This window comes from Lathyrus oleraceus, chromosome 6, assembly GCF_024323335.1.
Source record: "Lathyrus oleraceus cultivar Zhongwan6 chromosome 6, CAAS_Psat_ZW6_1.0, whole genome shotgun sequence".
Taxonomy (NCBI): domain Eukaryota; kingdom Viridiplantae; phylum Streptophyta; class Magnoliopsida; order Fabales; family Fabaceae; genus Lathyrus; species Lathyrus oleraceus.
Window position 1 is genome coordinate 439,545,660 of NC_066584.1, and position 17,607 is coordinate 439,563,266.

The 17,607-nt window shown below is 31.5% G+C and overlaps 1 protein-coding gene across 1 annotated transcript; it reads left to right on the forward strand.

Moving 5' to 3' along the window:
* Positions 1–12,038: 12,038 nt before the first annotated feature.
* Positions 12,039–14,857, forward strand: LOC127097089 (gibberellin 20 oxidase 1). The gene is made up of 3 exons (XM_051035601.1): positions 12,039–12,699; positions 13,125–13,446; positions 14,120–14,857. Exons 1-3 carry the CDS (start codon positions 12,158–12,160, stop codon positions 14,381–14,383), a joined length of 1,128 nt encoding a protein of 375 aa, XP_050891558.1. The 5' UTR covers positions 12,039–12,157; the 3' UTR covers positions 14,384–14,857.
* Positions 14,858–17,607: the final 2,750 nt, after the last annotated feature.

Consider the following 17,607-nt stretch of genomic DNA (forward strand, 5'->3'; position numbering starts at 1 on the left):
TAACATGTCATTCAAGAATATTTTGTCATTCTATAAAAAGTAAGTAAGTACGTGTCGAGTAATGTATCGTAGTAATATTTTCAGTGACTAGTTTTAGAATCAAGAATATGTTTTATAGCAAGACTTATTATTTGAGCCACTAATTCTTTTTATTAGTTGAGTGAGAATTGAATATGATTTATTAATGCCAAATACCTTTGTGGTTAGGTTTTTTATTTGAAAATACTATTGTTTTAATAGAATGATGTAATTATCATGTCCATTATGATGTGTAGACATAAATTTTTCTCTAAAGACCATGATTGGCTCCTCAAAAATTAAGCTTAAAGGTGTGGTTGAAGTTTTATCATTTACTATTTTATTTTAGTTATTATATTTTTAAGTCAAAGTTGAATTTGATGTTATTCAAATTTTAAAATTAGAATAAAATTCAATTATTTTTTTAGGAAAAGAAAAACATGGATTTATAAAATATTTAATCATAGTTGTTCCGTTCCGGAATCAGAAATGAGAGGAGAAATGAAGGTGATGACGGATCGCGACTTCGGATCCGGTGGAGTAACGAAACCTGCAAGGATAACACATCAATGCTCAATTCAATATGTAAAGAAGAATAGTGAAATAAAATTGAATTTGAAACCTTTTATCTTAATTTGGTCACACGCACAAATTGGCTAACAATTCGGTGTCTTCTCAATATATAGAGAGAAGGAAATAACAAATTAGCTATTTGTTATCCATGAAATTCGAAGATCGTTGGATGCACTTCTAGTTGAGATCTTATGTGATCATTAAGATGATAATCTTCATGTGCTGAGAATACTTTAGAATAAGATGGGCCACTTCTTGGTGGTCAGTCGAGGTCGGCTTGGTTGGCCCAAAATTGTTGCCCCTAAGGTATAAGTAGGTGGGGGCTTGATATCTCATCCTCAATGTCGACCACCTCTTTATCACCTTGAGACAGACGAAAAAGAAGTGTTTCAGTTTCTTGAAGGAATCGTGCATTTAATGCATCATACTTCAAAGTCTCTTTGGAGGTATCATCATTAGGGTTCTTGGGAAACAAAACTCTTGAGTGCTACATGCAAGTGATTAGACGTGCTTGGTGAATCCTCTTTGCATGCTAGAATATTGTCTTATTTCTTTTGAGTCATTCTTTTCAAGTCTAGCAATTACCTTCTTCTTTAGAGTTTCATTTTTCTAAAATTGTAAAGTTAGTGCGATATGAGCAAGAAATCACAGAAAAGTATTCACAGGTCCAAGAAGGATACTTTATCTTCTTGTGTGGATCATGTCTACTCTTCCATTGTTTCGACTTTCGCTAAAGTAGGTGGTCTTGGCAGCGTTTTTTTTGTTGGACATGTGACTCCACACACAAGAGGGGGTGAACTGTGTGTTTCATAAAAACATGGTTTTGAAAAAACTTTTGGATTTAAAATCAGAGTTAGAAAATATTTTTTCAGTTTAAGCAGAAAGTAAAATAGGAGAATGCAAAGTGCGGAAATTAAATTGTTTAAGGGAAAAGAGAGAACATCGGAAATTATAGAGGTTCGATCAAACAAGAAAATGACTTACTCCTCTCCCCAAGAATTGATCTTGAGATTATCCATTAAACTTGAGAGCTTTTAGTATGTTATACTCACGAACCCCCTTATACAAGAAAAATGAAGTTTATGGCTAACTTCCAACCAAACAATAAACTTAGGAGTGAAGTGTTGAATCTTCCTTCCAAACAGTGAATTGAAGTTGTTATCCCTCTTTCCACAAACAAAAAATATTGGAGTTTTTAGTCTCCAAGCTTCTTAAACAAAGATTTTACCACAGGCTAATCTTGAACCTTGTAGAGCTTTTAATATCAAGCTTTGCTCACGAAACTAAACCTATCAAGCTTTTAATACCAAGGTGAGCTTGAACTTAACCTTGGATTTATGACGGGATAACCAAGAACTTGAAGGATTTAAATAGTGGATTGATCTTGAACCTAAATGAAGACCAAAACACACAACCCCCAAACCAAATCTTTTTACGGGTTTAGCTTTGAACCCAAAAAACAAAAGCCATAAAAGGATAATATTCAACCAAGGTGTAAACAAAATTCCCTTAGTGAATTTTACAATTCTACCCTTCAAGAATTACAAGTTCCTCACTCACAAAAGGACGTTCTTGCAAAAACACTCTGGCTACACTTTTAGTGTGAGAAAGTAGAGAGAGAGAGAGAGAGAGAGAGAGAGAGAGAAAAGTGTACAATGAAACACGATTTTAGATTTGAAAAAGAGTGATAAGGGGACTTTATTTATAGGCCAAAGGTTGGTACAAAAAAGGAATTGATTTTAAGGCTTTTTAAGATTTACCAATCGATTGAAGCATATTGCCAATCAATTGGTTATCCTAATTTAATCGATTATCAAGATCAAATAGGAAAATAAAGATATTTAGTCGTTATCCGTCATTAAGATATTGTCCTAATCGCTTAGGGCTCAATTTTGAATTGAGCCAATCGAATGGGTTAATGTGTCAATCGATTGGAAAAGACAAAACTTTTCCCAACACTATTCTGGCAGCTCCTAACTCATCTGGGACGAATTTAATAAGTTTTTTTGTGTGTGATTTAACCATGTACTTTTATGATAATTCCCTTATGCTTTACAATATGTTCACTCAGACGGGTTGAGGTATGACTTCCATAAAGTTCTAATATTTGTTAGATAATTCATTCTTATAAACACTTGCAGATTTAGGATGAGGCTTAAGTTATATTATGTTTGTTTTCCATCATCATAGATTTAAGTCCATTATCAAAACCTAATAGTTTTATTTGCATCTTTAACTGATTTAATTTCTTATGCTTGACTTGTCATCATCAAAAGTTGTTGTCCTTATTAAATGTGTATCACCTGCAGAATAAGGTTCCACATTTTTCCCTTTTTTTTGTTAATGACAATGTATCTCTCAAGGGAGGTGGTAAAAGAAATAAAATATATGTGTTTGGAGTGATTAAACTCTCCTGAGTTAAATATAAAGTATAATTTACTCCCACATATGAGTATACTTTTCCCCCTTTATCGAAATAAAAAAGGCGGGTAAACATGTATTATGATAATATAAATATGCAATCATAGGAAATTAAGTCATATAAAGGACAACATCATTCATTAATTGAAAATTACTTGGAATTCAAATTACATAAGGGAAATTTTAGGGAATCGAAAGTACAAAAGAAATTGCAAGAGATGGAAATCATAAGAAACTAAGAAATATTTGGTTCATTGCATCATTGTCATCATCCTAGCTTGAAACTATTGGAGAGATGAGATTCCTTTTTTCCATACTTTGAACGAGCTTGTTGATTTTTCCATTCATTTCCCTTTGCTCATCATGGATGTCATTGAATGTGATTGAGGATGATGGAGGAAGGTCGTTGTTTCTTCACTGTCTTCCTCTCCTTTGCGGTAGTGGAAAACCTTCTCTTCCTTGAATAGTATATCCCATTTTGCTTATAGTCACTTGACATATCTTTGTATGCATGAATTTTGGTTCTTCATCTTTGAATTCATAACTTGTGTAGGTCAAAAAATTTGTTACAAGTTCAGCATAGGGAAGAGTGATAGTTTTCCTTTTTTGTTCAGTATGTGGTGAAGTACAACATCTGCAATTTTTCTCAACTTGGTTCTCCAAGAACTGAATTGCGGGGATACATGACTTATTGAGGATTCTATAGTTACATTTTACAATGGGAAAGGGACATGACTCATTGTTTAATAAATCAATCTACAATCAAGGCGTATGAGGCCAACATTAAAGGGAAAAGTGATTCCAGAAGAAGGATCAATGAGAAGGGTATGTGCATGAATGTCAATGTTAAATTCATTACCTTCAGAATCAATTTGGTCATAGTTTTTTTTATGAGGGGTAGGTTACATATCTGAGCAAAATCTTTAAGAGACAGAGTGATAGGGTGTTTGTTGACTTCGGAGTCGAGATTCCATCTTTGTAAAAAAAAAGGTTTGCATAAAATATTCTCACTAATTCATGGTACCTCTCTTGAATTTTTCAAACACGGAGTTTTTCAAACCGACCAAGTTGAAGGCATCTATGAAAGATAAGTTTTTGAAGAGATATTCGTCTAGATAGTGAGATATATGCAATTCTTTATCAGTGTAATACCGATTGAAAATGCTTATTAAGCTTAGGAGGAGAAGTAAGAAGATTATGGTTGTCATGATCGGGTTCTTTTTAGGCCAATTTAGGTGATGATTGATGATTTAGTGAACTAAAATACTTATAATGCAATGCACAAGTGAGGATATGGTAGGATGAGAATGATGAGAAAATTATCACTATTTGTAGACTTTCTCTAATCGATTGTGACAATCGATTGGCGCCTTCAAATTTTGTGATTTTTTTGATGAACATGATTGCTGCATTTATTGCTCATCCAACTATCCATTGTGGACGACTCTAATTCTTGAATTTTTTATTTTCCATATGTTCCAATCGGTTAGACCATAGTGCCAATCGATTGGCTGATCCATTTTCAACATATTTTGTTTTGGGCTATGTATGCTGCACTTGTTACTTTTATGCACCTTGATTCAGAATTATTTGCACCCCTTTACTTTAAAACACTTGAATACTCATCTTTATGGTTAGTGAAATAATTTATTCAGATGAGTAAATTATTAAATTTACTATTTTAACCTTAAAATAATGTATACCTTTTTTTATCAAGATATCTTGATAAGTTCTTCCATTGTAGGGAAACTCCAATCCTATTATGGTGTGTCCTCCTCTACATATTGTTAGATGTGATATTTGGTATTAACAATAAGATGAATAAGTCCATTACAATCATATCCACTTAATTGATTCATAAGGATCATAAACCTTAAGATATTCTCAAGAACACTTGCTTTGATCACTATGATTGATATTTGCCATCATTTTCATCCTTGGATAAGAGACTTTGTAAAATATGTATACTTTGAAGTATACTCTTACTTTGCATAACTCCATTGATACTTCTCTTAAAGCTTTGAGCTAAAAAGCATACCTGCAAAACACTAAGGTTTCACCTTTGGTGCCCACATCTTCTTGGACCAAGGTGCATTAGTTCCATAAGATCTAAGGTTGCTACCTTTAAATATTTTTAATTTATCAAAACAAAATGGTTCTAAATAACCTACTCTTCTACAGTGTGTGCATTTGTAAACTGGGCACTTATTTTCCTTGTGATCTACACCTTTACTAAGTTTCTTATCCTTTTTAAATTCTATTCCATTTTTATTTAAGGAAGATATTTGAATTGATAAGATCATGTCAAGCTTTTATTTTCCTTGGGTAAACTTGCATATGGTTTCACGTAAATCAATTACTTCCTTTTTAAGGGAGACACGTTTATCACAAGTTTTTCTTGAGTACTTATTCTTAGTTATATCTATCTTGAATGAATTATTAATTTCTTTAAGATATTTTACGGATTCATTAAGTTCTAGGATGTGTTGTCTCAATTTATCATTTTCTTCCACTAACTGACTGCACATTCAAAACAATTGTTTGTAAGATGGTTTAACTCCTGAAATATTTTCTATTTTATAGGTTTCTTTTAAGAAGACTTCATCTTCTTTGTTGGAAGGGGATTCTTTTTCGATTCTCTCAGAGGTTGGTGTTTCTCCTTCTTTTGAATATTTTACTTGAAAATACTTCTTCTTTACAACATTTTCTCAAACATGAGGTTCCTTTATTTGATGTTGGATCTTCTGAAGATCGTTCAACTACTGAGTTAGTTCTTTCGAAGGATTTCATTAGATTTGTATGATAGGAGTATGATGAAGATGAGTATTCTTTGAGTAATTGAATTAACTCATTCAATTTCTCTATAATTTCCTTCTTATTTGATTTTTCCTAAAATTCATGAAGGTTCTCATATTTTGATTTAAGTATTGGATTGAGTTTCCAATTCTTAACTCTGAGACATTGGTTAGTAACAAAAGTTCTAATATAATTTTCAATATTGCTAAGTTTTGAAAAACATTTAAGAGTAAATTCTTCATCGTCTCATTGTTTATTTCCTATTTCTTGATACTTGGAGAAACTCCATATATCATTTCAAGAGCATCCCACGTTTCCTTGGTGGTTTTGCAATGATGAACATAAACAAATTTACTATCATCTAGAGATATTATTATAATACTCTTAGTTTTGAAATCTATTTTAAATTTTCTCTTTTCTTCTTCGGTCCAAAGGGAATCAAGTTTATTTACTACTTTTCCATTTACATGGTAAGTAGGGATAAACATACCAGTGATTAGAGTTTCCCATAATTCATGATTTATACTTTGAAGAAAAATTCTAAATCTAGCTTGCCATATCTCAAACCTACTGTTATTGAAAGTGGTGATGTGCTTAGAAAGGATCCCCTTAAAGGTGTGTTAGAAATCTTCCTCTTGAGGTGATTAGTCCTTAAACAGAAGTTAGGCTATGTGCCAATTTTTGAATATGTGACTCCACACACAAGAGAGAGGATGGATTGTGTGTTTCTGAAAAACTTGGTTTTGAATTGTTTTTGGATTTAAAATCCGAGTTAGAATAAATTCCAGTTTAAGTAACACAAAGTAAAATAGAATAATGTAAAGTGCACAAACTAAAGAATAATCCGAATTAGAAAATAATTAGATTAATCAATATTTTAATTATTATTAGAAATAAAATGATAAATATGAAGAATTTGGCCAATTGTAGGAATTGAGGAAAGTATGAGGTGAGAGGAGAAAAGCTGAAAAACTATGGGTAAAAAATAATAATTAGGCAAGAATAATTAGAATCCTATATATTCTAAAAGTTGGGAAATTTTAGGTTTTTAGAGAAACCATTTGACAGTACGGGAAAACAAGAGGATAGTGAAACAAGAGCATTTAGAAGGAAAGATAGGGTTTTGAAGAGGAATCTATATGAGTTATTCGATTCGCTATTATTGTTGGAAATCTAAGATAAGGGGGAGAAAGGACTATTAATATGTATGTATTGCATGATGGGGTAGAGGAGATAGGTCCTTACTCTCACTAGGGTTCCATGATTTGCTTTGATGAATTGTTGTGTGAGAGAAATATGGAATTTGTTGGTTAATTATGTGTCTACATGTGTTTCTATGACTGGATCTATGTTTGAATTATCATGAATATGCATGTATAAAATTCTCCCATTGATGAATGTTTGAATGCTTGAGTTGTATTCTTGATTTATGATGAAATTTTTGTTGAAATTGATATTGAATTTCTATTAATCATGATGAAAATAGGTGTTGTAACATGTTGAAGGTTGTGAAATATGATTTAATGTTAAATTAATGTTTTTGGTCTTTTGATTTTGGAGAAATTGATTAGGGTAATGTATAGAGGTTTAGAGAGGAGGAGATGATGAACGTATGAAGAAAATTGGTTTTTCTGAGAAATTTAGTAATAAAAATCGATTTTCATTACAATGCAATCTATTGCACTGGTTGAAATTGTGAAAAAATAAGGGTGTCAATCGATTACAGCATGTAGTCAATCGATTACATGCTTTCAACTTTTGAAAAAAATTAACATTACATTCGATTGCAAGGGGTACAATCGATTAATTTCATGTTCTCGAAAGTCAGTAGAAAAATTCTTTTGGTGGCAATCGATTGTCACCCTATGACAATCGATTGTCATAGACCAATTTGTGAAAAATTATGTTTTACCTTTTGTTGTATTGTCCGACAATTTTGGCTGTAACTTTTGTTCCGTAAGTCCAAATTAGACGTTGTTTGAAGTGTTACAAAGCTAACATGCATATCTACCTCATGGTAGTGCTCAGTGAAATAATAGGTTTGGATTCAATTTTCTAGTGTATGGATGTATGTGATGACATGTATGGTCGATTAGCGAATCATTGTGCTTGCCTAATGATTTCATTGATGTTATGATGAATTAACATGATTGAATACTTGTGAATATACACTTATTGATTTCTTTTGTTTGGTGTTGTTTGTTGAATGTTGTAACAGTGACTAGTTGTTGCGTATGGTGAACAATGTTGTGCATAATGGTGATAAATGCATGCTGTTGTTGAGAGTCATGCATCATGGTGTACGAAATTCGGTCCAGTCTTGGTGTGATATGGTCCTATGGTGGGGATTCAGGAGGGAGTGGTTGGTTTCAGATGGAAATCAATGAAGCGTTACCTATGGTGATGGTAACAATTTGGCGTGCTTTGGTCCTATGGTGGGGATTTAGATGCGAGATGAATCTGAGTGTTCATAAATGGTACCACATGTATAATGAGTCAGCTGACTGTTTGAGATGTTATTGATCGGTTGAGAATATGTACGTGTTATTATGAATTGGTGTGAGATTATATTATTATTAATCGTGTAATGAATGTGTCCTTGTTTTATATTCTCTACCTTAGCATTCTTTACAATGTTTTTATTGAATGTTGTTTCTCATCATGTTTGCTTAATGTTGTCCACCATGGACATCTTGCAGATACTCAAGAGTAATCATTGTTGTGGTGTATTAAAAGGTGATTTTACGGAGCTACTATTTGCATTTCTTTTATTTGCTTTATAATATTTAAGTGGTTTACTGCACTGATCATGTAACATCGGGGACAAGGATTATTTTATTTTTGAAGTTGTTGTTGCTTTTGTTACTTTGGAGCTTATAACTTATTTAGAAAGTTGTATTGAATTTTTTTTTTTTGCTGCATAGTTTCAAATGATTTGATGTGTTTTTCGAAGGATTGTCGTTTGGTGACACCTGAAATTAGTGTGTAAAATTTTATTTATAAGTTTTGGAATTTATGGTGTTAGAGTTAGTACTGCAACACTCAAGTTAGTATGTGAGGAAGACAAGTGAAATGAAATTAAAATTAAAATATTTTACCTTAATTTTACGCGTTCTCTCTCTCTCTCTATCTCTCTCTCTCTCTCTCTCTATATATATATATATATATATATTATATATATATATATATATATATATATATATATATATATATATATATATATATATATATATATAGAGAGAGAGAGAGAGAGAGAGAGAGAGAGAGAGAGAGGAAAATAACGAACTAGCTACTTGTCAGTAATGAAATTCGGAGAACCGTTAGATGCACTTGTAGTTGAGATCTCTTATGATTATTAAATTGATAATCTTCGTGCGCTGAAATAATAATTTAGTTTATATATATATATATATATATATATATATATATATATATATATATATATATATATATATATATATATATATATATATATATATATATATATATATATATCACGCACGCATGCACATCGTGAAAAATAATAGTTTTGTTTAAATATTTTTTAATTGATTATATATTTATTTTAAAATAATATATTACTTGTGAAGGGTGACAAATCATCATATTTCAATATTTGTAGGACTTTAAAGATAAATTTATAAAGAATATATTATTAAAAAATAGACCAGACTCAAATTATAATGTAAAAATGTGAAAAAGAGATCAAAATATATTTTTGAAACATTATTAAAGAAAAAGAAAAAAATATTATACATCATTAGAATATAACACATCATCAATTTTCAATAAAAAAAATATGAGAATTAGAATAAAATTGTTTAAAATTTAAAATAGATGTTAATTTTATACAATAGAGTAAAATAGGGAAATCATAATTATAATAAGCCAAAAATTTAAGTGAATTATAGATTTTTCAAACCACATAATTAATTATATGTAAATATATTACTCTGAACTTATCATTACCTCTATTTTTTTTTTAATTTTATAGATATTAAAAAATCTAGTTAATAATGTATAATAAAAACATTATGAATAAAATTTTCATTCATTAATAATATTAATAAGATAAATTAAATATTTGAAAATAAATAAATAATTATTTAAAAATATAACAGAAAAATGACATGAATTATTTATTAGTATTATAAGATGACATATAATTCAATACATTTTTTCTAATGTGACTTATAATAAAAAAGAAAAAATGTAGTATTCTGCTAAATAATAAAATAATGATAAATCTTCTAATGCTTAACAATGATATTTTAATAGTTTTGGGATGAAGTCTACAATATGAATTTATCTTTTTCGCATCATATATATGAGTTTCGCAGCTAAATATTTTTTATGAAAAGATATCTATCTTTTTCTTCTCTCTTTTTGGATTAAATACTCTTGCGCTATGATAGCAACAAGAGTATAATTTATTTGCAAGATATTTAATTTTCAGAAAAGGACTGAATCAGGAACTTCCACTAAAAAATGATTTTTACTCATTTTTATCACTTGGCTGTATAAGCTTCACCTAAGCCAGCTCATTCTCCTGTCTTTTTCTTTGTAATATCTTATTGAAAAATAAAACAAGATTCAAATTCACGACAATTATATCACATTGGATCCTTTCTCAGAATTCAGGGCTATGTATTTTCATAGTTTACTATTTACCAATTTTATTTATTTATTTATTTATGAATAATTTATCTCTTAACAAAAATTTATGTAATACTATCTTATATTTTAAAGTGCTTAATACGAAGTTAAAATATGCTTTGCTTATATCATTTATATTTTCATCTTGAAATTTATCATTGGAGTTGAGAGTATTTAAAATAAAACCAATCCTCTAAGGAGCATACTTTAATAATAGTGACTGAAATGACTGTATTGTTTCTGCATATTTTTTAAATTAGTGCCACAATACATTACGTCAATAAAGACAATTCTATAACTCATTTCAAATTGGAAAAAAGAATTTGTATCAAAATAAGATTCTCAATACAATATAAATTATTATTTGTAAAAAAAATTATATTTGACCTCTTGAAAGATACCATATACTTTGTCACAAGAATTATATTTACAGTAATCAAACTTTAAATTGATTTTTATCCTCATTCATTTAATAATGCATTTTTTTTTAATGTGGAATCGAGATAGAATGTATAAAATCGTATGTCAATTGTGATTTGTGATACAACAACGTCTCTTTAATATGATATTTTTTTGGTGGTTGAGCTAATGTTTAATCTTTTAAGGATCTTAAGTTTTTTTTTAATCCTTATATTGTCCGGAGGTAAGTTTTGCGTAAGAAGCAATTTGGTTAATGATATGATATATGGTTGTTTAATCAATTTAAAAATTCCTAGACGATATGGTTTGATATATGGTTGTTTAATCAATTTAAAAATTCCTAGACGACATGGTTTTTGAGATTAGTAAAGGATGAGGAAGATAAAAGAGAAACTCTTGAATATTTTATGCGTTGTTTGAGAACTCTTCTCTTTGTCTGAGTTAATAATGTGGTGAGTGACTTTAATTTTGATAGAATTTTTTTTTTCTATTGATGGTGATCCTTTTGAGTCGAGTTCTAATTTGTCTAAGCTCAATAATTTTATATTTTTATAAATACACCATTATTTACATAAAAAAATCATAATTTTATAATTTGTCCTCAATTTTGTGTATTTAGACTTTGTTTGGCAGTTTGTAAACTTATATAATTATAAAAGATATGTTTAGTAACCATTTTTTATCGTGAATTTATAATCTATTTCACTAACTTATCATTTATTTTCTAAATGTTATTTTAAATAACGTTTCATTTTATAACTTTTAATTTTTCAATTTTTTCACTTTTATCTTTATTATTTTAAGTATTAAATATTTTTTATGTTATTTTAATTTATTAGATAATTAAACCGCTATTTTTATTAAATATTTCAAATAACTTAACACGTAATAGATATCGGTTATAAATTATAAACTATTAACTAAATTATCAACTAACCGTTAATTTTATCAAACAACATAGTCATAGTATCCTCTCTTTTTGAACGTATAAACCATACTACTCAAATTTATCTTAAACGTTATTTTTTTCAAAAAATTAAATAGTGAGTTATGTGTATGATATGGCATGTGTAACAGTGTGCGCGCGTGTGGTACGTGTATACTTTCTCTGCTTATATAAGATTCCAAATTTTGTTCCAATATTTCCTCAACAAACGGCCTTGGCTTTTCTTTCATCTCATCTTTCAACTTATTTCCACTCTCTCTTTCTCTTTCTGTTTCTCTCTCTTGATCATACCAACAATTTTTTTTGTATTATTAACTAATTAATGCAATGCCAATAGAATGCATAACAAGCATGCCTCAACAACTTCCAAACCAAGAACAAGAAGAAAAACCACTCATTTTCGACGCATCACTTCTCAAACACCATGTTAATCTCCCAACGCAATTCATCTGGCCCGACGAAGAACAAGCCTGTTCCAATGTTCCCGAACTCGTCGTGCCACTCATCGACCTGGGAGGTTTCCTCTCCGGCGATCCACTTGCTGCAATGGAAGCATCAAACCTCGTCGGTGAAGCATGTCGAAAACATGGTTTCTTTCTTGTCGTTAATCATGGGATTGAGAAAAAGTTAATCTCCGATGCTCATGGTTTCATGGATGAGTTCTTTGAACTTCCTCTGTTTGAGAAACAGAGGGCTCAGAGAAAAACAGGGGAACACTGTGGTTATGCTAGTAGTTTTACCGGGAGATTCTCTTCCAAACTTCCATGGAAAGAGACACTTTCTTTTGAATTTTCAGCGGATGAAAAATCACCTAATCTTGTTAGAGACTATTTGTGCAACAAAATGGGCAATGAGTTTGAGCTATTTGGGTAATATAAATATGTCACTTTTTCTTCTCTTCCATTTACTCCCTCAATTACATTTTAAATCTCATTTGATAAAGAAATAGATTATCTTTTTGGGTGCTAAAATTTTTTGGAATCGTACTTTACAAATTTAAGTGGAGATAAAATATATATTACGTCTTCAATATGTTGATTCGAATCTGCGTCTGAATATATCAAAAATATTTATTATTTATAATTTGAAAAACATATATAAAGAAAATAAAATTAGGGGTACTATTGAAGAATATAAATAGATTTATCAGAATTAAATAATTTTTTTTCTATATATATAAATGATTTTAAAATAAAAATTAAAGAAATAACATAGTAATTAAGCCATGTTTTATAATTTTTGCTAAATCATGTTGTTATTATATATTTATTTATTTATTTAATTATTTATGCAGGGAGGTTTATCAGAACTACTGCAAAGCAATGAGCAATCTTTCATTAGGAATAATGGAGCTTTTGGGAATGAGTCTTGGAGTTGGTAAAGGCTATTTTAGGGAATTTTTTGAAGAGAATAGTTCAATAATGAGGCTCAATTACTATCCTCCTTGTCAAAAACCTGAGCTCACTCTAGGCACTGGACCTCATTGTGATCCAACATCCTTAACTATTCTTCATCAGGATCAAGTTGGTGGCTTGCAAGTTTTTGTTGATAATCAATGGCATTCCATTACCCCACATTTCAATGCTTTTGTTGTTAATATTGGTGATACCTTCATGGTATGTTCCTCTCTTTTACTCTATTCAAATTGCCTATCCATTACTTTTATACAGGTGAGCGGACATGCCCATCCTGTTCAATAAAGTCATTTCTACAAAAGCCCGAAAAAAAAAATAATATAGACATATTTGAGGTGCGAACCTAAAATTTTTGTCTATCACGTAGAAAAATGAAGCGGGACGGACATACGGGCTTTTCACCCATAAATGTTAAAAGTTTTAAAAAATTCTTGTTAATAACCACGTCCGGTAGAAAATAGGCAGAACGGTACTGACCTAAAACTTAGATCCACCTTCCGAAAAAATACTGATAAAACAGACATATCCGACCCGCAATGTTGTTTTTTCACCCCTACTTTTATCATTGTTTAAAATAAAACAATCACCTCTAATTATTCCCGACTAAATTTAAGGATTAGATTTTCTCTGCGTAGAAGAGAAAATGACACATCGCATTCGATGCGTATTTTTCTGGTATAATACAATCATCGTGTAATTGAGAGGACTCACCCGATTTTTAGGTTCTCAATTTCTTGTCCAACTTCTTTTAACATGTGATGTTGCATGGGACTTTAGTGCTAAAAAACAAACAAGTAATTAGGTTGTTTTACAACCACATCATATTTTTGTTATGTTAAACCTAATTTGTTTTTGTTTTTTTGGTATTGATTAGGCACTTTCAAATGGGAGATACAAGAGTTGCTTGCATAGAGCAGTGGTAAACAGTGAAAAGACAAGAAAATCTCTTGCTTTCTTTTTATGTCCCTTAAGTGATAAGGTGGTAACTCCACCATGTGAATTGGTGGACAATTACAACCCAAGAATCTACCCTGATTTCACATGGCCTATGTTGCTTGAGTTTACTCAAAAACACTATAGAGCTGATATCAAAACACTTGAAGCATTTGCCAACTGGATTCAACATAAGAGCACATGAAGAACATGAATATTGGTCTAAACAAAAATTGACACTCATGTGGAAATGATAAGAGAGGGTTAGTTTCTTCATGTTTTGTGTATGGTAATGGTAAGACTAGTGATGAATGAACACAATAGGGAAAAAAAACTTGTAAGGTCATTCATGTAATTTTCATTTTATGGTATATTATATAGAAGAGATCAAAGCAACTTTTTCAGAAGTGGATGAGATATATGGCTAACGACATATTAGGATTGCATCATATTATGTTCGGTTCTTGGACAGTTTGGTCCACTACATACACGATTGCATCTAAGTAATAAAATAGGGGCCCTTAAGTCAGTTTGAGTCAAGTCATTTTTGTTGCTCGATATTTTATAGAACTAAGAGAATAAAGGGAAATATTAGTTTGAGTCAAAGTCATATGGAATAATTTTTAAATTAATACATTTGAATAAAAGCTATCATATTTTACTTATTTTTACCAATTTATTTATTGAAATGATTAATTAAAGATAGGTGATAAAATAACATAAGAAGTTTTGTTTTGTTTTTTTCAAAAGATTTAGAGGATTTCATTTATGATAATATTTTGAATATAGGTTGGAATATCTATAAAGAGATGGAAATTAACTAGCAATAAAATCATCTAGTCTTAGAAAATTGTCTCTGTATGCTTATTTGCTTTGAAAATTGTCTCCTACACAATTGGAGTCTAATTTTAAGTCTTTTTTATCTAGTCTTAGAGCATGGTCCCGTAATGCTCCTTAAAACTATGAATTCCACACTTTTAAAAATTCAAAAATATTTATTTATTTATTTAGAGATTCATCTTTGAACACACTCAAAATTATATAAGGGTTCACTTTTTTAAGATCCACTCGATTTTAAACAAAATATGATCTGGAAATGCATATTCGTATGTTATTTGGGTGTGCCAAGAGATGTATCTTCGAAATGTCCATTGAAGACCTTTAAAAGATATTGGATGCATGTTAATAACAATGAAAAATTATTTTGAAGATGCATCTCCAGAAACTTCCCTGAAACATTTTAGAGCAATGCCATTGTCCCAACATCGTAACTTTTTAAGACCAAGTTATATTAAAGTAAAATCAAATTTTTTATTAAAGTTAAATAAAAGTAAAAAGTCATGCATTAATTTAAACAATCAACACCATACATAACATTTGTCCGAAAAAAGAAAAAAAATAATACATCCAAACATAAACTACTAGGTATGTCTTACCCTATGTCATATCCTTCGTCTATACTGCACGACACTCCGTAACTCGAAAACCATGCTCTCCATGAGGGCCAATTGAGGACTACCTTCCATAAAAAGTCTTGCATATATGACTGCTCTACCCATCTCCACAGACCGCTGACATGCCCTCAGTGTGGTCATCCCTAGCCTCAAGTACCTCATGGTTAGCTGGTCTATGTGGTCTTCTAGAAGCGTCTGGTGTCATGATAGAATGTGTCACGCTATAGAACCATGTCATGTATCCGTCAACATAAGCCCATTGTACATGATATGGCGCCCTTTGATACTCCTCTGGTACCAGGTGACTCTCGAAATCGTCAAGTATCGCATTAAGATCTCAGCGGTGGACGGTGGGAGGAGCAAAGTCATAGGAGGGGTCTCAGAATAATCTACAGATAGCCAAATTGTCTCATCACTCACTTAGGCAGATAAGGATGCATAAGAGATTACACACATGCTAGCCATCCATAGTATAATAAAATGACGTCAAACGGTCAAGATGCACTCTCAGTGGCTCGACCATATTATTCCCCTTGTACATAAGAAATGTGGCAGCACGCGGCCAATCCTCAGTGTATGTAGGCACAACTTTCCACCCGATGATACGAGGGGAGTGAGAGATGATCCATCCTTGAAAATGGTTCATATACAATATTAGCACCAAGTGTAACAAATGAATTATGAAAATATTAGTACCAATAAATTATTGTAAGCACCATGCAACTTTTTGTCATCTGTTTGTCTTCCAAAGACAACCATCACCTAACTTTGAGTACAGGCATACCAAACATGCGCCCCCCTCCAATTATACTCGTGAATCATACCCAAGTCAATGAAGTACTGAAGGTAGACCACATTGACATAAGTTTCACTTTTTTCCACAAACATGGATGTGCCAGCCAAGAAAAATAGGTAACACCTCAATACACAAGTTTGATGGTGCTCAACCTGCATATCATCACCTTCGACATCCATAACCCATTACAGGTGTTCTTTATAAAGTTATTTCTAAAAAACTAAATCTTGCATGAGCACCTCTTGTGGCAGTTGCTTCCTCTGAGGCCTTAGTTAGGCAGCCCTCAAATGGATGACCATCATTTCGACAGCTTCCTCTCGACCGACCCTTTTGTGTCCTAGTAGTTTCCCCTTATGGGAAGATGTAGAAGGCATGAGACTTCATGCAATGTGATGGTTATCTCGCCTATAGGAAGGTGGAAATACAAAGTCTCTGAATGCAACCTCTCTGCAAAAGTCGCTTGCATGTTACAGGACATGGTCATGTACGCAGTAAAACATAAACCGACAAGATAGGAGTAACGGAGAACATCCTAAAACCCAGAAGTTGTGGGCTTCCCCAACTTCAATATCTTTAGGTCGCGGTTTACCGATTTCAAACATGTACGCTCCTGTAAAAAAATATCACCATCAATATCTATTTAATTAGTTGAAACCATATGTAATACAAAAGAAAAAAAATAAACATCTCCTTCCCAGACATACCTAGCAGCAAGGTCTTCATTGAGATGAAGTAAGGAGGTGTCAATGGGTCTCATGGATAACTCTATAATGGGGCATGGGAAGAGGCTTCCTGTTAAGCTTCAGAGTCTGCTGTATCATCTACGGACTCGTGACCCCATGAAGTGGATGCCTAAGAGAGGTGAATACAAAAAGTAAAACCAGATGGTTGGGAACCTCGACACTACAAACTAGATGGTTGAAAAACATCATTCGAGTTATCATCAATTTATGGACTCACGATCCTAGTTGTAGCCCTCTCGTGCCGTACCGACGTGATTTGGGACACATGTATGAGCCTAACTATGCCATGGTTGTTTTCTGCCATTGAATCTGCATTACAAACCGATACAGAGAAAAATAGAATGTTAGGACAAATCCATAAATTCCATAAAATCAACCAAATTTTAGCCTGAGTCAAATTCGGAGCTCCAACGGTGGAAGCTTGAATAAATGGATG